The 22,519-nt window shown below is 40.2% G+C and overlaps 3 protein-coding genes and 1 pseudogene across 15 annotated transcripts in view; 2 read left to right on the top strand and 2 right to left on the bottom strand.

Annotated features, from left to right (window-relative positions):
- Window positions 1–22,519, bottom strand: part of LOC127688231 (interferon-induced protein with tetratricopeptide repeats 1-like) — a 180,368-nt gene that overhangs the window by 51,077 nt on the left and 106,772 nt on the right. The window lies entirely within an intron of this gene.
- Window positions 1–22,519, top strand: part of Ifit2 (interferon induced protein with tetratricopeptide repeats 2) — a 130,653-nt gene that overhangs the window by 74,940 nt on the left and 33,194 nt on the right. The gene's annotated exons all lie outside the window — the stretch shown is intronic.
- LOC127688344 (interferon-induced protein with tetratricopeptide repeats 1-like) lies at window positions 1,523–2,836 on the bottom strand. Its single transcript, XM_052186888.1, is given in 3 exon segments — window positions 1,523–1,981; window positions 1,983–2,482; window positions 2,485–2,836. Coding segments are annotated over 3 exon segments (1,296 nt in total). The 3' UTR covers window positions 1,523–1,537.
- LOC127684454 (interferon-induced protein with tetratricopeptide repeats 3-like) lies at window positions 15,931–16,932 on the top strand (annotated as a pseudogene).

The following is a 22,519-nucleotide window of genomic DNA, read 5'->3' as shown; positions in this document are numbered from 1 at the left end:
CCTATACTCTCAGATGTGCTATCTAACACCTTCTAAACTAGTATTCTACAATGAGAAACCATTATGAGCTAGTAACAATTCTGTTTGAGATGGCATAATCTTCTTCATACAGGCTTCTGTGAATTGTGTTATTGCTGTGTTTATATTTTTTTCAATTTTACCATGCCTGTCCTATAATAAGCAAGAATGATGATGTTGAGGGACATGTGCCACAAGGATGAAGCATCTTATTAGAATTATTCAATTAATGATGACAGATGGGGGTCTGTGACAAGAGGGCCTACAGGGTACATTTATTTATTGTGATATGATTTCTTATATTAGCCTCTCATTTTAAATATAAATATGATTGATTTAATTAAAATTGCATCTACCTATGCTGGGGCATGATGACCTGATATATGTATTAGCTGTGGAATGGCTGCATCACTCTATGAATGTGAATTACCTTCAGCAATCATTTTTTTTTCAGAGTAAGAACTCTCAGAATCTACTCATTCACTAATTCTCAGTATTATTGTCTTCATCTTCCATTGTCATGCTTCTATAAGTAGCTTTTTAAGATAGGGTCTTGCTGTATTGTTCAGTCTGACCTAAGACATACCATGCAATCTAAGTTTGACTGCCACTTTTCATCTTGAGATAGAAATGTGTTATTACCCATGCTTATTCTTTAAATATGCAAATTCTTAAATTTGTTCAATCTCAAGCTCCCTCCAAAGATGCAATTCTTGATTAGTGTGTTTTGGGTCTATCAGAGGCTGCATGTTGTACATAGTTTTTGCACAGTTCTAAATCTAGGGAAATAGATCTGTATATTGTCAGGGCCTTCCCCCCACATACATACCTCCTAATAAGTTTCCACATACGAAATTAACTAGGAAAACATTTAAGAATATATTTAAGATATTATTTCTAGAATTTTGTTCCACATCTAAGGGAAAAACATTATTCAACAGCTATCTTATTGAAATGTTATTCCTTTGTTTTGCATAACCTGTGACTACAAAATTTTTTTTAATTTTTTTAAATTTTATTATTTATTTATTTATTTATTTTTGCAAATTATTATTTCTTAATTATTTTTAGCTTCCAAGTAATAATTCCCAGTAAATCCTATGAAATAGAAATATGGACTGAAATATTGTAAGAATATCTTGAGTTCCTCTCCTTTTAATGCTCACCTTTGCTCATTTATTTTGCCCTCAGATGTTGCCGAAGTTTAGGAAATCACATGAAACATAAGCTTTAATGTGTTAAGTGTCCATTGATCAGAATACTGGAGGACTGATGGTATAGGTCATGCATGCCAAAGGCACACTTATAACAAAAATGTGCAGCAATGTGTGGCAGGAGAATTGGCACTACTGTCACAAACTTACAGGTCTGTGAAAAAAAATAATGGCTACAGAAAGGCAAGAAATAGCAAAGGCATCATCTACATCTTGTTTCTTTGGGTTCTATATAGTTAAGTCAACAGCTGTAAAAGACTAGGGAGTCATACTCACACTTCATAAGACACTTAATAAGCTCTACCTCAAAACTCAGTGTTCACTGCTCCTGTGAGCCTGAGGGCCTTCTCATAGCATGACATGGCTTCGCTTGTGTCCCCTTTCAGTCTATAGACAAACCCGAGGAGGCTCAAGCTTCCCACGACATCAACATTCTGGTCAATGCGTCTTTTAGCCAGCTTCTCCAAAGCCCTGAGAAGTTTATCCCTGGAGTGAGAATTCACCTGTATTTTCAAGCCTTTTAAGTAATGTGTGATTGCTGTCTCTTCTGATTTCTTATGGAATTGTTGGAAGTTGCCATAGCGTAAGTGAATATCTTGCTGCATATGATCTTCCAAGTTACTCATGCTTAACACTTTTTGAAAATTGTCCTCTGCATCTTTTAGTTGACCACTCTCTAAGTACATTTCAGCCAGATTAACATAAGCTATCTCATATGTGGGTTTCAGTTCTAAAGTCTTTTTAAAGTTAATATATAGCAGAATCAATGCATTGGTCTGCTCTTTCTCTATCCTCCCCTATCGGTTTCATTTTTGTAGCTTTCTTTATTTGAATCAGTCGTGTCTTATGGCAAAGGCCAATCTGGAAGTGAAAGAAGGTGGAGAAAGGTTGTGCCTGCAAGGCTCTCTCAAGGAAGCTTAAAGCTTCTTCCACAAAACCTTTCCTTCGGTAAAATTTGCCTACATATACAAAGAGATAGGTCTGACAGATTATTCTGGGCAGAGTTTCCTCAATGTGTCTTTCTGCTTCATCGGTTTGGCCTAAATTCTGAAGCTTTAGGGCAAGGAGAACTTTTATGTATGCATCTCCTGGATTTAACCTGGCAGCCTTCCTTAAGGGTTCTAGAGAAGTGCCCTCATGGTGATCCCGGCGATAGGCTACCACTGCATAGCCTGTGTTGTACTCAGGGTTTTCAGGATCCACTTCCAGTGCCTTTGAGAAGCAGGCCAGGGCTCGTTCATAATATTTTTCCCACACTTCAGCAAGGCCCAGCCTTCCTCACAGTCCATCTCAGCACAGTCCATTCTGTATCGAAAGGGACTTAAAAATTCCCTGCAGACATTCTCTACCCTGTCCAGGTAGATCTGGGCTTCGGCCAAGCTGCCCCTGTGGTAATGCACCCAGGCACAGTTGCCCCAGGTCACCAGGCTTCTCTTGCCCAACTGCTCTCCCTGGACCAAGGCTTCAGCTTCTCTCAAGCTCTGTAGGGCCTCATCGTGCTGGCCTTTCAGGTGTCTCACGTAGGCCAGGAGGTTGTGCATCCCGATCCTATAGTTGATATCAAGGAACTCAGTCTCTGTGATTCTTCCTTCCAAATCAGGCATGTCCACATCTTCTATAACCAATTCCCATGTGAAGTGGCATCTCAGCTCAACCAGGCTGGAATACATGAGACTTCTATGAGGGTCTACACTGTAAAAACAGACACCAGTTTGTGATACCTTTACATAGTAAGTGTACTCAGAATCAACCATCATTTTAAGTCACCAAACACACTTCCTGTTTATATCCCTGTGTGTATTAATCTTGCATAGGAAATTAATTTTACATAATTTGAAAAATGCACTTACTTAATGCTACTATTTGGTAAAAATTGTAAATATTAATTAAAATAATGCTTTCATTAATATCAATAGAGTTTAAGCCATATTTGGGAGCTATAAACTATCTTCACACAAAAATTAGAGTTACTTAGAAAAGAGTCTTCATGGAGAAAATTAGGACGGAATAGTAGTCAAGTCTCTGAGGCATTTTCCAAGTTGCTGATTGATGTGGTAAGTACCATCCTATTATGGGTGGGGCCATGCCTGGGCAGTTGTTCCTGAGCTCTAATAGCTGAAAATGTGAGCAAGTCAAGAGGAGCATGGCAGGGCCATGATCTCCATGGACTCTATTTCAGTTCCTGTCTCTGGATTCCTACCTTGACATCCTACTGTGTCTGCCCCCCATGATGGACTACAACCCATTCTGCCCAAGTTGCTTTTCCCCATACTCTTCATCACAGTGCTAGATTCCCTAACAAAGACATCAATGAGACCTACAAATCAGGAAATATCAACCAAGAGTGACCTCAAAGTTTATACATGCCAGAGGACCAGGAAGCCTGCTGGAAGGTATGTGTGTGCTAGGCCTCAGGAGGCTGCTGCACTTATGTAATCTCAACAAGATGCTTGCACAAACAGGACTTGCAGGTCTGGGAGAGATTTTCAAGGCCCCAGTCCTATATGACTTTCCTAAAAGCCTACACTGGAGTAGAGGATGTGTTGATACCTCCTTTCTCCAATGAGTGTGTGAAAGTAAAGAACCCCAGAATAAAGCTGACACAGTACCAAGTCAAATGTAAGTCCTGCTTTTCTTATTGAATGATTCAAGGTCACATGATTCTTTAGCTTATTGAAGGATGGCTAACCATATCTTCAACAACCACAGCAATTATTTCCTATCACCAATGTGGAAGCATAATACTTGGGGATTATGACCAAGAGGTTCTCTTCTAATAGGTTTTCTGTGGTGTCCTTTATTTAAAAACACTATGGGTAAACAAATATATTTCTTTGATAGTTGAGCAAGTTGTCTCAATAAGCTAAAGCTGGTTGCCACTGGGGAAAGTTTTTGTCCCAAATGTCTCTGCTCACCTCATCCAAGGGTGATGAGAACAGACACTTCCCAGAGAACATTTCCACATAGATGTCTGTTACTCTCGAGCTACAAACATATTTGTGGATGAATCGTCCAAGTCTTCAAAATATGTGACCCATGCTCAGCTGCCTGAGCGATGGCCCAGCTGGTAAGAGACCAAAACGTTTGGTGTCAGACTCCATCTTAGAGATCATGACCAAAGGTTAAACTCAGGTTAACTAACAGTCCAGGGCTTAGCAACAGTTTACACACTATGCCCCAATAAGACTTGTGTCTACCACAGTTTCCAGCTTAATGCTCAACAAACCTGTGTCTAACACTGATTTCCAGGTTATTCCCCAACAGATCTGTACCTCCAGGTTACAAGCCTGTGCCTGGTATTTCACTTCCTAACAACCAATCATCCAAAAAATGAACAGAAGTTGAGTTTATGGTCACACTCCCAACATCAGTACTTTATGTAAATGTCATAACCGCCCCCCCCCCCGCCCCCCGCCATCAGATATTTATCAGGCTAGACACTCTCTTTTTGCCTCTATAAATGGCTGCCTAAAACTAGGCTGAGGGTTTTACCTTCCTGCTGTGTCAAAGTTGGCTGCAGTTTACTACATCTAAACAAACCAGTAAAGAAGAGGGAGTGTGTTTTCTAGAATCCAAACATCACAATCCTAAGATTTCTAATCATGCAGCCTTCATGTCTAGCATTTCAATTGTAGCTCTGGAAGTGTCAGTTTATCCAGATTGCTGAGCATATTCTAGAGCTTTTGAGTGTCCAGTTCTGGGGTTGGAACCTGGGAAGTAGCATTTCCAGCAACTGACTTGTACTGCCACATAAGCTTCCTCTGAGCAGTGCTGATTTTGTGAAAAATATGTATTGGAGTAAATATATTTTCATAACCTTATCATAACAATAGAAGTCTGATCTGGATGACAGAGAGAGATGGCTCAGTAGCGAACAACACTTACTGCTTTCCCTGCGGACCCTGGTGTAGTTCCCAGAACCTACATCAGGTTGGTCAAAACTACCTATAACTCATTTCCAGGGAATTTGTTGACTATTGGCCTTTATGGAACCTGTGGGCATGTGATACACATAAACTCATGCAATCAAAACACACACATCAATTAAAATGTATGCATTTTAAAGAAACTTCTGACCTATCCAAAAAAAAATAATGAAAAGAAATAATACAAAATGATCATCTTGAAAGTAGCTTCTTCTTCTTCTTCTTTCCACTGAGATTCAATCAACTAATCCTATGACACCCTGCCTCCCCTCCTTGCCCCACTGCTCTGCAACCAACATTCTCTTCTATCTACGTGGCAGTCTCTGCTCAGGCACAAGCCTCTGTCCTTTCATGAACATCTGTATGCTTGCCCTTGGAAAATTGCCACTGTGTTAGAATTCTATTGAGTGGTTCCTCCTTTTGATTTAGTTCTTTAAGAGCACTGCTGCCTTTACTGAGCAGGCTGATACAGGCAGGAACTCACATTTACATTCATCCTCATCCTACCCCTCTGCACCACTTGAATCCATGCTTTATTTCTCACACATGGGGAAGCTGAGGCCAGGTACTTATTTATCTAGATCTCTTTGATTTCATTTTTCACCTACTTTTTGCTTCACTCACTTGGTTACAGAACCTTAGAAATTGGTCCAGGCAAGGAGAAAAGTCTTGACGCTGTTTTGTGAGGGTCCAGCAAGCTGCCCTTGGCATTGATAGTACTTGAGGTGTCCTCCAAGGTTCCAGAGATGCTCCTTTTGAGATCTAGAGGTCAGGACCATTCTAGACCTAAAGAATCTCCTTTCTCCTCCCTCATGAGGCCTATGGTAATTATACTATAGTCTTTGTTTGCCTCTTACCCAAAACCTTACCACTTAGCAGTCTGTGGAAACCTATCAACATTAGACCTTGAACAGGGTGACTCCATAGAAGGAAGGGAACAGGTCAGTTAAGGCTCTAAGTTTATAGTGTCAAGATACACAGAAAGAAGGCAAGCAAAGAAGACAAAGCCTTTACTTCATGTTGCTGGGAGATAGAAGTTGCTCCACAGGACTTTGATTCAGGTCAAGAGACTCTTCCAAACTCAATCAAAGATGTTCTAAGGATCCCAGTTAGAGCAAGGAATTTATATATTTGAGGATTTCCACCCGGTTTGCCACACCTTCAATTCCAGGTTTGCTACACCCTCAATTCCCAAGAGAAGCTGGCAGGGTTCCAGCAGAAAGAAGAAAAACCTAGAGAGGGCTGTCTCTGGTTTGATAATAAGGAAGTATGATGGGGTGGTCTGGTGTTGTTTGAATTGTGGTGTTAATTCTGCTTCTTCAAGTGTGGTTCCCCTACCCAACACCCCAGGAGCAGTCCATCATGTACTCTGGTGATGTCATATGAAACTTTTCCCCATTTTTATTAGTCAATAATGGCTAGAGCTGGAGATTAGGCAGGGAAGGTGAAAGGTGGGACTCGAGGGTCAACTGTGGGGAGACAGGTAGCAAGAGAGGGGGGAGTACAGGAAAGGAAGGAGAAAGCATAGAGAAAGAGGAGGAGAAACCACAATGGACCAAACCACATGGCCAACAGAAACCACAATGAAAAGGGGTCTTAGAGCTCGGAAATAAGCTAGTATAGTGTTAGATCTGCCCAATCTATCCCTAAAGCTATAACTATAATTACTGGACTGTGTAGTTTTTTTTTTTATGTGGGCTTATTAGAGTTGGAAATACCAGCAGCAAAGGCATGCTTGATTTAGGAAGCTAATGAGATTGTTGTGGGAATCCATGTTCGTGCTGGCTCCATGTAGTCTTTGTGTCAGGGCCAAACTGAGATTTTACATCCATTGTTGAAGCAAGAAGAGAAGAGGTAGGGATGCATACTTCCATGGAACATGCCCTATTATTTGGTTAAGATCATATATACCAATAAGGCCAAGGTTTATGTGTAAGAGAATATTAGAAAGGGAATTTGAGGCAAATGATATTGATTGGCTTTTTTAAGGTGTTCATCTGAAAACAAGTTCACATCATGTATATCATCTTGTGAATCTCCTACCCTCGTCCACTGAGACTACAGCTGTGACCTTATCAGTGGTCCAAATAGCCTTATTTGAATTGGCCAGTAGAACACATGACTAGTAAGTAGCAAGGTGTGTATTATTCAGGCTGAGTTGGGCAAATGCAACCTAGAACACTGGGGGAAGTGTGGATACTTGCCTCTAATTCTGTATCTATACTGTCCTTTTCACATGTCCTCATCGTTTTAAGCTGTACCATTAGATCCCCTGCTACAAAGTCACAACAATCCCACAGAATATTCATCAAATCAAGCTCATTCTTTAATTGAAAATTTCTGAGACCAAGGCTAGTGTAATTCTCCATCAAACTAGCAGAGGAAGCAGAAAGTTTGAAAGGTGTGGATCTGAGGCTTCCTAGTGAGGTGTTCCTGAGTCATGGTCTTAGTTTCTGCATCTTGTTTTGTAGGCAGGTAACCAAAGAAGCAAGGACTAAGAGCAGTTTCCCTCTGTACATTTCCATATAAGGTTTTAACTTCCCTCCTATCTATGGTAAAAGTATGCCTCACAGGTCTCTTTCAAGGGGGCCTTTAATTAGACTGTGTTTCCCATAAGTAAGACTTGGTCTTGAACATGAGTTTGTGCCAACTGAAGTCAACATTTCCTGAGGAATTTCTCTCTTCTCCCCAGCTCACATATAATGTAGGACATTAATCTGTTTTTATCTCATTTTCCTTGTACACCCCTGATTGTACTGAGCACAGCTAAAGGGCTACTTGGAGACATTGTTACCCAAGGTCTTTACTGAACTTTGCTGCAAATTTGATATGTGATCTTGGTCTTTTTCATTGATATTTTTAAGCCAGATTTACTTACAGGTTAACTAGGATAGTAATCGAACTTCCTTACGCGGTTGTGGTGATTCTCCTGTACAGATGCTACAGTTCTAGTCTGAGCAATCCAAGGTAATGAAGATATTTCCATTTTCAGGCTCAAATGAAACACCTAGACACATCCAAGCCCAGAGTCTAGAATGCTTCTTCAGTGCTGTTTCTTAGTATGGTATGTGCAGAGTGGGGTGAGAGGATACCTTTCAAAGGAGGACCTCTCTCTCCCAGATGACTTCTTCCAGTTCTGTATTTAAAAGGATCTGTCTAATAAGCCACAATAAGTTTTAAGATGTAAATATCTAGTCAAAAACTGTGACCCATAGTTGATACTGCTCCAGTGAATGGTTTGCCCTCTTTTCTATTCTGTGCAAAAGGATACACAAGCAAACATATATACATATGCACACATACACACGCACAGAGGCATGCATGTATGTACCCATGTGCACACATGTACACACAAAGCTGACTGAAAGCAACAAAGAGGGAGAAAGAGAGAGAAAATCAATTGATATGTCAGTCAATCAATCAATCAACCACCCAGTCAACCACAACTTCCTATATTCTTCAAAGAGGAAACAAGAGGGTCTGTGTGCCCTTTGCCTGACTTAACCACTTCTGATACTCAGAGATTTTCTGCACTGCTATAGCAACTTCTTTAATATCAAGACACATATCATAGATAGATGTACAGTCCACACTTTTCTATTAATCAGAGCCAAGAAGGAAAATGATGAAGGCTGATATATTACTGTTTCAAGTCCCAATGGACCTAAACCAGGCATTGAGCTGTGAACCACAAAATGAAATGACATCTATGAAAACTATATCCTTTTTTGTGGCTTCGCTAACTGAAGCCTTCCAAAGCATAGGCTTAAGGCAAATGCAGAGGATCTAACAGGTGTGTCCTTACCTCTCATGCCATTAAAAATTGCCAGTTGCTAAGTAAAATAACAAGTCAGAATTCCACAGCTAACTACATTCATGCCATGTTTAGCAAACAAGCAGTGAAAACCACTCTTTAAGCAAATCTTTAAGTTGATCAGCAAATCTTTATCTAAGAATTGGTTTTCTCTACCTCCATCTGCTTCTACACTACTTCAAAATTCAGAGCAGAATTCTTTGATTTAAACACATATCTGTTCTCCAACCCAGGAAGCAGTTATAAACATATTACTTGTTCCATTCCAGAACTGGGTATAAAGTAAATGATCATCACAGACCTCTAGGAGCAAAACAACATAGTGAATCCCCATGGTCTTTTGCTACTTGAATTCAGTGTAGCATAAAAGTGAAAACATTGGTGCAACTAACCTCCGGGAAAACTCCAGAGCTAGTAACATGAACATAGAGAATGAAAACCAGGATTAAGAACTCTGTCCCACACAGCACTCAGAGAGGGAAACAACTATTGTTTCTTTCAAGATATTTTGGAATTGTTTTTTTTTCATGTGTCCCCAGAAACCACTATAGAGTACCCTAGACACTTTGTGGAAAAAACCCTTCTCTCCCAGATGGTCTGTCAAGCTCCAGGAAATGCCTTGCTCCCACTGACACCACAGGCACATAGTCAAGAGTTTACACATAGCTGTGGGCAGGACATAGAAGAGCTCAGTAGTAAGTTTCATTTTCCTCTTCTGGTTGTTTTTAAGTTTCAGTTTCTAGTTTCCTGTTCCCTTTCCCAAACCTAAGTCCTTACAAACGTTTCATCATTTCACAATTGAGGTACAAGAAACAATTCTTACAGATGAGCAGGGGTTTGTTCTTCTTGGTTTTCTTTTCATTTCTCATGTGCAAGCAAATCTCAAAATTTAATGTTTATTTTTGCTACTGTGAAATACTGCAGGGCAAACAGAAAACCATCCTCTCTCAAGATATACACTCTGCCTAATATGTATCTATAGGAGAAGAACAATGGGTACCTAGAGATGGTAAAGATAGAGTGTGAAGATATCTTCACTTGGGCATCTCAGGGATATCAGACATAATCTATAAGGAATGTGTGTGGGCACAGGGGCATAAACGATTGTTGAGACTCAGGGTGCATATACCTTTGAAATAAGTGCATTTTGTAGTAAGCAAAGAGTAATCATAGTAATTGTGATTTTTTTTAACTGAAACTATACCTACCTTTAGAGAGCCTCAGAGAGAACTAAGAGGAAGTGCTACTGTTTCTGCCAAATACCTATCAGGGAAGGATAGAGGCATTGATGGCAGAGGGAAGGCAGATGCTATTAACGACTGTTAGAGACAAGAAAAAAAGACAGTCTTCCCTGTCCTCAGCTCCAAAGCTTACCAATGTTTAACAAGGTCCAGGTTGGACATGCAAGGAATCAGAGGAACGGACCTACACCTACATAAGCTTACTCCTTCCCATACAATGTGCACCTTAGAAGAACAGTATTAGTTCTGATTGTGGTTGACCAGAAAGCTGGTCTGACAGAATTGTATTGACTAGTCTGAAGAAAAGGATTTTTGTGTGTGTGTTTTCTGTTTGGCTCATTCTAGAGCCACCAATCTAAGTGGGACTGAGCAGGATACTCTAGATTATGGGGGCCAGGAGGCTATACTACTGTATTCTGTGAGACTGGAGGTAGCTTGAGTTATTCTTCCTGAGTAAAGTTAGAAATTGAAGAATGGGGGTAAAGACGGGGCCCAGGAAGGCACCGGGAACATTCTGGGTACGAGCCTCCTTCATGTCTCATGAAAATCTTTCATTCTATGTGTAGCTTTTTCTATTTCAGTCTTTCAGTGTCTAGACAGTAAATGGACATATGTATAAATTTCCCCTAACACACCTTATGAATTTTTTTTATTATGTCTGTCTCTCTGTTTTAGTTATATTGCTTACTGTATTGTGATAAGAGACCTGATGAAAGCAACTTAAGGAAGAAAACATTAATTTATTCCAGCTCGGAGTTTGAGGAGACAGTCATGGCAGCAAAGCTATGACTTTGTAAGAGTTGTAAGAGTTCGTGCTGGTGTTACTGTATGTGGTAAAGAAGCAGAGACAGGTGAATCCTGGTGCCCAGCTTGCTTGATTTCATTTATTTTTTAATCTAGTCTTGGACCCTGACCCATGCTAGGCTTCAACCCATACTTAGGGAGATTTGTACTGCACAGTTAAATTTGTTTAACAACCTTCATAGATATACACAAATGTGTGTTTCTATGGTAATTATACATCCCATCAGATTGACAATGGAAATTAGCTGGCACAGCATCTTTCTCCTTTACACTCAGTCTGTGTAATGACAGATGCAGGGAAGAGCTGACATCAGGGAAGGCCTTGAACATGCTTGGGACATGCCTCTTTCACAACCATCTCCCTCAGGAAATCTGAGACCTATAAGACAACACCTAGAGTTCTAGCTCCATTGTAGTTTCTTATATATAAAAAGACTAAATAAGAATTTGTGCATTGATGTTTTGTGGTTTATCTTTATGTACTTTTGACTCCTCATCAAGAGTGTTCATGGGTAATTCTGTAATGCAAAACTCCAGCTCATGATTATATCTCAGAGAATGTGTATATCCTTTCTTTCTTCTTTTCTAAGTCAGGGTCTCATCATGTAACCTTGGCTGGCCTCAAATGAACACACATCTGCTGACTTCTGCTCTCTGACTGCTGGGATTGGGAATGTGCACCACTGTGCTAAGCTTTGAAATTTATTTTATCAGATTTGGGAAGAACATTTTCAGATCCCTCCTCTTCGTGATGTGCACCTGCTACTCTGTAAAGTATAACAGAGATAAAGAATTAGAGCCTCTCAAATTATACCATGCTTCTGTCCTGAATCACAAGCAGCTTTTGTTTCTGATTAAAGTGAAAAATTGTGGTTGCCAGCACCATCTTGGCTTCAGCAGCTCAGCCAGGGGAATGCCTGATCTGCACAGAGTCCCAAGATTAGACAGGGCCCTGGGGTCCAAGATCAATACCGTCTTGGCTCCTGTGACCAAGCAGCCAGCTCAGCCAGAGACTTGTGCCACATCTGACATGGGAAAGATCCCACTACCTAATACTCTCTAGAGAACTAGCAGGAGCAGGTTAATAGCCACTGCCCCTTTCAATCTGATGTGGTAGACCTGTGACACATCTGAGTCAGGGAAGATCCTACTTCCTGAAACTAACTCAAGAACAGACAGGAGCAGGGTATTTGGTGGAAGCATGGGGCCATTCAAGAATCAGCATTAGTATAGCATTTGAACCCCAGAAACAAGCCCTGTCCTCGGCCATTGGCACTACAGAGTGATCGGCACTTGGAGGGGGTCCACATGGCGTCCACCATCTTTACTACCAGGCAGACCAGACAGGCATCAACAGGTACACAGGGACAGAGAAGAAATTCAAAAAAATCATCAGCTCCTACTACAAAGTCTATATGCAGCACAACTGGAAAATCTGGAGGAAATGGACAATTTCCTAGACAGATACCAAATACCAGAATTAAATCAGGATCAAATAGATCAATTAACAGTCCCATAACTCCTAAAGAAATATATGGGGTCTTAGAAAGTCTTCCAACCAAAAAAGCAGAGTGCCAGATGGTTTTAGTGCAGAATTCTATCAGACCTTCCAAAAAGACCTAACACCAATACTCTTCAAATTATTCCACAAAATAGAAACAGAAGTAACACTACCCAACTCATTCTATGAATCCACAATTACACTTATACCAAAACCACACAAAGATCCAACAAAGAAGGAGAACTACAAATCCATATCCCTTATGAATATCTACACAAAAATACTAAATAAAATTCTTGCCAATAAAATCTAAGAACACATCAAAACGATTATTCAGCATGATCAAGTAGGCTTCATCCCAGGGACACAGGAATGGTTCAATATACAGAAATCCTTCAATGTGATCTACTACATAAACAAACTCAAAGAAAAAAATCCCACATGGTCATTTCATTAGATGCTGAAAAAGCATTTGACAAAATTCAGCATCGTTTATTGCTAAAGTCTTGAAAAAGCAGGAATTCAAGGCCCATACCTAAACATAGTAAAAGCAATATACAGCAAACCAGTAGCCAACATCAAACTAAATGGAGAGAAAGTTGAAGCAATCCCACTAAAATCAAGGACTAGAAAAGACTGCCCCCCCCCTCCGTATCTTTTTAATATAGTACTGGAATTTCTACCTAGAGCAATTAGACAACATAAGGAGGTCAAAGGGATACAAATTGGAAAGGAAGAAATCAAGCTATCACTATTTGCAGATGTATACTTAATACACATTGATAGTATGCTTAAGAGACCCAAAAAACTTCACCAGAGAACTCCTACAGCAGATAAATCACTTCAGCAAAGTAGCTGGTTATAAAATCAACGCAAGCAAATCAGTAGCCTTTCTATACGCAAAAGATAAGCAGGATGAGAAAGAAATTACAGAAATGACACCATTCACAATAGCCACAAACAATATAAAGTATCTTGAGATGACTCTAACCAAACAAGTGAAAGATCTGTATGAGAAGAACTTCAGGTCTCTGAAGAAGGAAATCAAAGAAGACCTCAGAAAATGGAAAAATTTTCCATGCTCATGGATTGGCAGGATTAATATAGTAATAACGGCCATCTTACTAAAAGCAATCTACAGATTCAATGCAATCCCCATCAAAATCCCAACTCTGTTCTTCATAGAGTTAGAAAGAGCAATTCTCAAATTCATCTGGAATAACACATACACACACACAAAAACCCAGGATAGCTAAAACTATTCTCAAAAGTAATAGAACTTCCGGGGGAATCAGTATGCTGGACCTCAAGCAGTACTACAGAGCAATAGTATTGGTAGTGACAGGTAGGTAGATTAATGGAATTCGATTGAAGACACAGAAATGATCCCACACACCATGGTCTCTTGATCTTTAACAAAGGAGCTGAAACCATCCAGTTGGAAAAAGATAGCCTTTTCAATAAATGGTGCTGGCTCAACTAGAGGTCATCTTGCAGAAGAATGCAACTGATCCGTTCTTATCTTCTTATATTAATCTCAACTCCAAGTTGTTCAAGGACCTCCACATAAAGCCAGACACACTGAAACTAATAGAAAAAACACTGGGTAAGACCCTCGAGGACATGGACACAGGGGAAAATTCCTGAATATTACACCAATAGCCTATGCTCTAAGATCAAGAATTGACAAATGGGACCTCATAAAATTGCAAAGTTTCTGTAAGGCAAAGGACACTTTAAAGCAGACAAAACGGCAACCAACAAATTGGGAAAGGATCTTTACCAACCCTACATCTGACAGAGGGCCAATATCCAATATATACAAAGAACTGTAGAAGTTAGACGCCAGAAAGCCAAATAAGTCTATTAAAAAGGGGTACAGAGCTAAACAAAGAATTTTCACCTGAAGAACTTTGAATGGCTGAGAGGCACCTTAAAAAATGTTCAACATCATTAGTCATTAGGGAAATGCAAATCAAAACAACCCTGAGATTTCACTTTACACCCATCAGAATGGCTAAGATTAAAAACTCAGGAGAGTGTTGGGGTTGGCGAGGATGTGGAGAAAGAGGAACACTCTACTGCTGATGGGAATGCAAGTTAGTACAACCACTTTCAAAATTTGTCTGGTTGTTCCTCAGAAAACTATTTATAAGACTTCCAGAAGACCCTGAAATACCACTCCTGGGCATATACCCAAGAGGATTCCCCGGCATGCAATAAGGACACATGCTCCACTATGTTCATAGCAGCCCTATTTATAATAGCCAGACGCTGGAAAGAACCCAGATGTCCCTCAATGGAGGAATGGATACAAAAAATGTGGTATATTTACACAATGTAATACTACTCAGCAATTAAGAACAATCAATTCATGAAATTTTTAGGCAAATGGTTGGAACTGGAAAATATCATCCTAAGTGAGGTAACTCAATCACAAAAGAACACACATGGAATACAGTCACTGATAAGTGGCTATTAGCTCAGAAACTCTGAATACCCAAGACATAATTCACATATCCAATGACTCCCAAGAAGAAGGAAGGACAGGTCCCTGATCCTGAAAAGGCTTGTTCCAGCATTGTAGGAGAGTACCAGGACAAAGAAGTAGGAGGGGGTTGATAGGAGAATGGGCAGAGGGAAGAGGGCTTAGGGAACTTATGGGGAGGGGAAACCAGGAAAGGGAAAATCATTTGGAATGTAAACAAAGAATATAGAAAATAAAAAATTATAATGAAAAAGTGCAAAATTGCAGCGAATTCTAAACTCTTAAATATGTAGATCTAAGGTAAGGCAAAGAAGGGACATGGGTATAGAACTTTTTAAAAGGACCACAGATTTTTTTTTAATACACGTGCTGTAATGGGAGTACTACTTACTTGTGGATGAAGTAGTCACCAACAAGTCTCCCATTCCTTGAGTGTAGAAAACAGCTCCTATACTGGCTGTGTGAATCTCTTCACATGAAGTACCACAAATGGGTGCCAGGTGGAAGACAGGAAACTGTGCAGACATAAAAAAAGCTGGAATGTTTAATTGGTGTGTCAGGTCTAAGAAATTAGCAATTAGAAAGGATAGCGAGAAAATAAACATACCCTAAAGCCAATGGCCCACACTATATTCTGAGTCCAGCTCCCACAAAAAGGTGTTTGATTTTTCAAAGTCCTGGGGCTCAGTCCAGTTACTATGTAAAGTTAAACATCAAAAGATGCACAAGATGTGCAGGTACTTATCATGGTGACCATGTGTGTTTTCTCCACAGTGAGGTCAGCAGGGAATCTCTGGAAAAAATCCTTCCACAGCTGAAGTGCCATTTCACCTGGAATTTATTCAAGGAAGGAAGTATGTCCAGTCATATGGAAGACAGGGTGTACAACCAGATTGAACATTTAAACTTTGAATACAAAGCAACAATGTATGACTTATTGGCCTATATAAGGTACCTAGATGGAGAAAACGAGGCAGCCCTGGAATGCTTACTGCAAGCTGAAGATTTACTGAAGCCAGAGCATGATGATCAAGCAGAAATTAGACATCTGGTCACCTGGGGAAACTGTGCTTGGATCTACTATCACATGGGCAATCTCTCAGAAGCTCAGGCTTATGTTGACAAGGTGAGACAAGTTTGCCAAAAGTTTGCAAATCCTTACTGCATGGAATGTGAGGAAGACCTAAAGTGTAGAAGAAATGAACGAACCAAAATGTGCTTTGAAAAGGCTCTGGAAGGGAAGCCCAAGAATCCAGAGTGCTCATCTGGGAGAGCCATTGCCATGCTCCGCCTACAAGAAAGACCTGAGAAGCAGGTCTCTGAGGATGCTCTGAAGCAGGCCATGGAGCTGAGTTCTCATAACCAGCATGTGAAAGTTCTCCTGGCCCTGAAACTGCACAAGATGGGAGAAGAAGCTTAAGGAATCTGATTGATGAAAGATGCCCTCGAAAAGGCTCCTAACCAGATGGAGGTCCTCTAAAAGGCTGCTAAGCTTTACAGGAAAAGGGGTAACCTAGACAGAGCTATTGAATATATTGGAAAAGCACTGAGATCCACAGCTCACAACAGTCCCCTCTACTGCTTGGTCATGAGCCATTACAGAAACATACTAGAGCAGCTGCAGAATACAGGAGAAGCTGACAACAGTGAGAGAAGACAGAGGATGGAAAAACTGAGAAGATTAACAATGGAGTACATGCATAAAGCTCTTCAGAGGAGGCAAAGTCCTCTGAACTCCTACTCAGATCTCATTGATTTCCAGGAATAGAGAAATGTTATCAGGTAGTCTTCAGCAAAGAGAGCCCTAGTGGTGAGGAACTGTCGCGCGCCTATCGTCTCTCACAAACCACACACGGCAACAGGATTCTTCTGCAGGATTCTTCTGCGGACATTCTTTACTGTACAGCTTTTTGGTACCACTCCTGAGGCTGAGAGTTCTGAACCTTCCCCGGACGGGCCACCAACTGTCGGTGCCTAACCTTGTCCCGCAAGGAAAGACGCGACACGACCAGGTTCTTCTCTGCAGCACTTTATTTAGGACCTTCCTTTTCTTCTTCTACACGGGGCCCCAAGCCTGTCTTTTGCAGCCCCTATATAGTATATAGCCCAGCAGCCCTCGCTTAGGGGCATGTCACATTGTGATAGGAGAACTAAGGTTCACCTCATTAGCATGCCAATGTTGAGTCATTAAAGTTGTTTACCAGCTGCATGTGTGTTACAGTTGTTTGCCAACTGCTCGTGTGTTAAAGTTGTTTACCAGGACTAGATATTTCCTACCAGCGCCATCTTGCAATAGCGCTGGATAAAGTGGCTTCCCACATCTCCCCCTGTTTTATTTTATTGAAGCCGTCCCCTGAAGGGGCTAATCGGGTTGCCAGGAAGGTGGTAACCAACGACCCCTGTCTTAGGTCATCTCAGTCCCCACTTGGCCTTACCCGTCAAAGGGTTACCCTATCGCCCACCGGGCCCCATGTCCTAGGTTGGTCCAAGCGTTGAGAAGTTGCCCGTCTTGGGGTGTCGTTGGAAGTTAGTTAATTTGAGGCATACCCTGGGGCGAAGGCTATCAATTTTTTAGGGAGGCAAGCCAGATGTCCATGACTATGAGTGCCTGGTAAACTACGGCTTTGTGTGCAGTTTGTTCTCTTCTAATGCGACAGAAGCACCATAAACAAAAAAAGGCTGCTAAGCACATAAGGGCGCCATGGCTAACATCTCTGCCCGCTCTCCAATAATATGACGTGCCCAATTCGAGTGTAGCTAGGGCTTGTGCAATGACCACTTTGTCACGTTGCTGTTGGGCACGCAACCTACACACCAACCACAGCAGAAACACTGTCCCTCCGCATAAAAGCATGCCAACCCCAATTACTCCCGCCCATTCCTTAAAGTGGGTCATATCCGATGTAATCCAGGAAGGTAGTCCCTCTGCGAGAGAAGCATCAACTCGTGTTGAATTCATGGTCACAATGGCCACACGCAGTTGTTCCATCAGGGCGTCAAATTCACCAGTCCAATTTCCTAAAAGATACTTAGACATTTGTTTAGACAAATTCGCAGCTCTTGTACAATTTTTATACTGAATGTTGGTAATGCATAAACTAGAATACTTCCACTGACATCTCAATTGGGCTAGCTGCCACAAGGTCTCAATTTGTTTTGTACTAAATCAATTCTTTGGTTTATAACCATTAAGCCTCCTTTCATTTGACCATAAAGGCTCACATGCACATCAATTGCATGAGCAACGCTAGATGACAGATTACTCAGGGCATGAGCCCTTTGGATGAACAAGATATCTAGCTTTTCCTTCAGAAGAGCCATTTATGAAAATGATGCTCCAAAATGAATTATAGTTATATGCACATATTTTGATATTTTAAATTAGAAATATGAGTATCAATTATCTGTAAAAGTTAATTAAGTCCTTTAGAATCAACATCATTATGTGGTACATCAAGAACAAATCTTTATAATTTGATGTATATAAAGATGTAAAATTGTTTTTTAAGCCATTACCTTTTTGATGATATGAATAATAAACCTGCTTGTATATCTGAATGTTTCTATATACCCTCTTTGGGATACACACTTTATGTGTCTTGTCCCAAAGGGTCCTGTCCAGGCACCTTTTTAAAGATTAAATTATAAATAAGTATATTGTAGCTGTCTTCAGACACACCAGAAGAGGGCAAATGCTATGCTGTAGCCAATTCCCCCTTTTTGTTTTATTAAGCATTTCTTAAAGATGTAGTGGGCACGCTCTACAATGCCCTGACCTTGGGGGTTATAGGGAAGGCCATGATTTAACTGTACATTTGTTTGTAGAAAGACTGGAACGACTGAGCAGTATAAGCTGGACCATTATCTGTTTTTAACTGACAAGGCTGACCCCAGGCAGCGCATGCTTTAAGGCAATGTCCAATCACATTGTGAGCCTTCTCTCCACTCATGGCAGTAGTATGAATAATGCCAGAGCATGTATCCACAGAGACATGAATATATTTTAAGACTCCAAACTCAGATATATGAGTCACATCTATCTGCCATAATTTTAGGGGCAATAGGCCCTTTGGATTAACTCCTAGACCTGGGGAATGGTGAAAAACTATATATTGTTGGCACTCTAGCACAATCTGTCGTGCATCTGCATGGGAAAGATGGAATTTTTGTTGTAATGTCCTAGCTGAAACATGAAATTGTTGATGAAATTTTCATGCAACTTTTAGGGATGAGGCCAGGAAGTCATATTCCATTCTGGTGCATTGATCAACAAGGTCATTGCCCTTAGTCAGTGGTCCTGGCAGACCAGAATGGGCTCTAATATGTTGTATAAAAAATTTTGAATCCCTGGACCAGATAATTTTCTGTAATTCTTTTATAAGATGAGTTATCATACTAGTAGGTTTTATGGAGCCAGCTACTTCTAATATCTTAACAGCATTTACCACATAAGATGAATCTGAAAGTAAATTAAATGGAAAGGAGCATTTTTTGAAAACTTCTAACACAATTTGTAACTCAACCACCTGTGGGGAACCAGGCTGATATTGGCACAAAATGGGCTCATTGTGCTCGATCATATAAGCTCCACAGCCTGTTTTTGATCCATCTGTAAATATATTGGGGGCACCCAGCAAGGGTGCTTGTGTAGTTACTTTTGGAAACACCACAGGATGTTCCTTAAAAAATGAAAGCAAAGGATGTCTGGGATAATGATTATCTATTAATCCATCAAAACAGCAGCGCAATATGGCCCAGTCATTAATTGTTTCACACAAAAGAAGCACCTAAGAAGCAGTATAGGGAATGATCAGTAATGTAAGATTCTTTTCAAAAAACTGTATACATTGTTGTATCTCTAGAAGGGCCAATTTAGCAACTGTAGTAGGGTAATGATCAATAGATTTTGCTGCTGAAGCTCTAGGATGCACCCACAACAGGGGACCTTCCTGCCATAGCAGGCCTGTAGGTAGCAAAAAGGTAGACAAAATACATAAAGCAATTTTCTCTCCTTCTTTGCAGCGAAACAACACTGTGTCTTGTAACCACTGTTCTACTCTCTTGAGGGCTACTCTAGCCTCCTGTGTTAATATTCGGGGTGAATCTAAGGCCGAATTTTAATGTCTTTATAATTTTTATATAGCCTTATTTTATGGATCTAAGTTTAAAACTTTATTTTGAACCACATCTGTATGAATCTGTTAAAAATGTTCTTTTGGCCAGAAGTCTCTAGGTGAAGCCTGTAAGATAAGGCCAGATCTATACCCATCAATCTTGCAAGGAGTAAACAATCTTTCTCCTTAAAATTAATGGCAAACACATTACTTTTATATTGTAAGGTTTGTCTATCAGCTTGTGTGTTTGATTGTATGACAGTGTAACTTATTGAAGGGACATTACTTTAAGTCTTATTTTGTATAAGTCTGAGTTCTAGAATAAGAATCACATAAAACATTATGTCAATTTAGAAAAACCTTAGAGATCTGTTTTTCTTGGCTTCTGTCATGCCACGTGTTGCTTAAGATAGCTTTAATCCTAAATTGTCAGTTTTAAACTTATCTTTTATCATTATATTTTTTAAATCATGTCCAATAGCTTATGAGTCAATACCCTATAATCAAGGCATGTAAAAGATTTATACCTTTAAGACCAATTAGAAATAAAGATGAAGCAATTACACAAATCTCATTAATTTAAACCAAATATATATTTTTCTAGCTGTAATTTTAGGGGAATAAAGCACTTTGAACCGAATCATCATCATGATAGAAATTTTTCCAGGAGAATTAACCATTAAGTTTGATGCTGCTGGCCTCTTAAAAAGTAGCTTTTTCTTGAGCTGTTTTTAACTCATAGTTAAGAATGCGAAGCACCTTTAATCATTTTCTTCTGTGTAAATTGTAGGCTGGCAGGAGTGCCAGTAGATAACGCTTTTTTTTCTTTTTTTACCATTTTATTTTTTCGTTTCAACACATAACATAAACAGAACAATCATTCAGCCACTCAAACAATAGACAACATGAATTGACACACATATAGACAAGTTTGGTGCACCAAAGATAGGCAACAGATAGAAATGGAACTTGATGTCCCAAAAAGATCCAAATACCTTAACCAGAACTAAGAATATCTCCATTAGGATTCAGAGAGAAAATAGGACGTCTCCCATTTTCTTCTGTTTCTTGGAGAGTTTTGAAATTAGCTTTTAACCATCATCATCATTATTATTATTATTATTATACTTTTTGATACCATGTCCTGTATATGGAAAAACTGCTTTTCAGAAACCTGCTTTTTCTCTTGTTTAAGAGTTAACTTCTTATCTTCTTTTTCTTCTGGGAGTTCTGCCAGAGAAGGGAGGAAAGAGATAGTGGCAACCACTGATAGTTATTCTATAGTGTCTTGCTTTTTTTTATTTTTTAAACCCATATTAAATTCATAAAAAGAGAAAGAGGTTTAACAACTGTGAGACACCGTATCCTGGCCATGACCATGTGGAGAGAGGTAGGAGGGGAGGAGAGCCCAGGAATTTCTTTGTCCAGCTGTTTTAACTGTCTGACTTTTAAGGAATAAATTTTCTTCTAGAGAATTTAGCTCGGGTAGGCTGCATAAATTCCTCAGGTGTGATCCAGCCTTCTGTGGAAGATTCAAAGTCTTTTTCTTTTAGAATCTTCCATCTCTAAGATAACTTAGTGCAGAGCCAGACAAATTGGATGCAGAAGTCTCTATCCCAACAAGTTTCCTCTATCACTGCTATTGCTTAATAAATGGCAGAATCTAAACTGCTCCCAATTAATCAAGCAGGCTAGCAGGGTGCCTGCTGCTTTAAAAACAGGTTTGAGAACTTTTTACTTGTAATTCCCATGGTTCCTAACCGCGGAGTTCATTTTTAGTTGATTACTATGCAAATCCTCTTTCCTTTTGTTCCACCACTAACTTTTTCCCCCCTGCTTTGCCTTAATCTGCAGGGCGGGGCTAACAGCAGTTAGTACCTGGAGCTGTTCTGCAGTATAAGGTATAACAATTTTTGCTGGAGGCATACCAAAATGAGTTACAGCTGCTTTTAGTTCTTTTATGGCCAATTTTGCCACTGCTGAAGGGTACCACTCTATAGTCTTAGCTGGAGAGGCGTGTGGATGAATCCACAATAAAGGACCATTCTGCCATAGCACTGCAGTGGGGAGTATGGCAGTTTGCAATACACATAGCTCAAAAGGTTCATCAGGTTGTATCCTTACTAATTGAGCCTCCAAAATAGCCTTTTCAACCTTTTTGAGGGCCTCCATTGCCTCTATAGTCAGGGATCGTGGGGACGTTAGGAGTATTCCAAGGTGAACTTGAAGGCTCCAAATGCCCCAATTGCAACTGTTCCTTTACTAAATGATGGGCCGCCTCCAACTTTTCAGAGGAGAGAGGCCATTGAGGAACCCATACAGCCTCCTCTGTTATCCACGGTATGGGCATAGTTCCCTCAACAGCCCCTAAGAAAAACCCAAACCATGACGATTGGATT

This window comes from Apodemus sylvaticus, chromosome 1, assembly GCF_947179515.1.
Source record: "Apodemus sylvaticus chromosome 1, mApoSyl1.1, whole genome shotgun sequence".
NCBI classification, from domain to species: domain Eukaryota; kingdom Metazoa; phylum Chordata; class Mammalia; order Rodentia; family Muridae; genus Apodemus; species Apodemus sylvaticus.
Note: the sequence above shows the minus strand (reverse complement) of the source record. Positions and strands in the feature narration are given on the sequence as shown.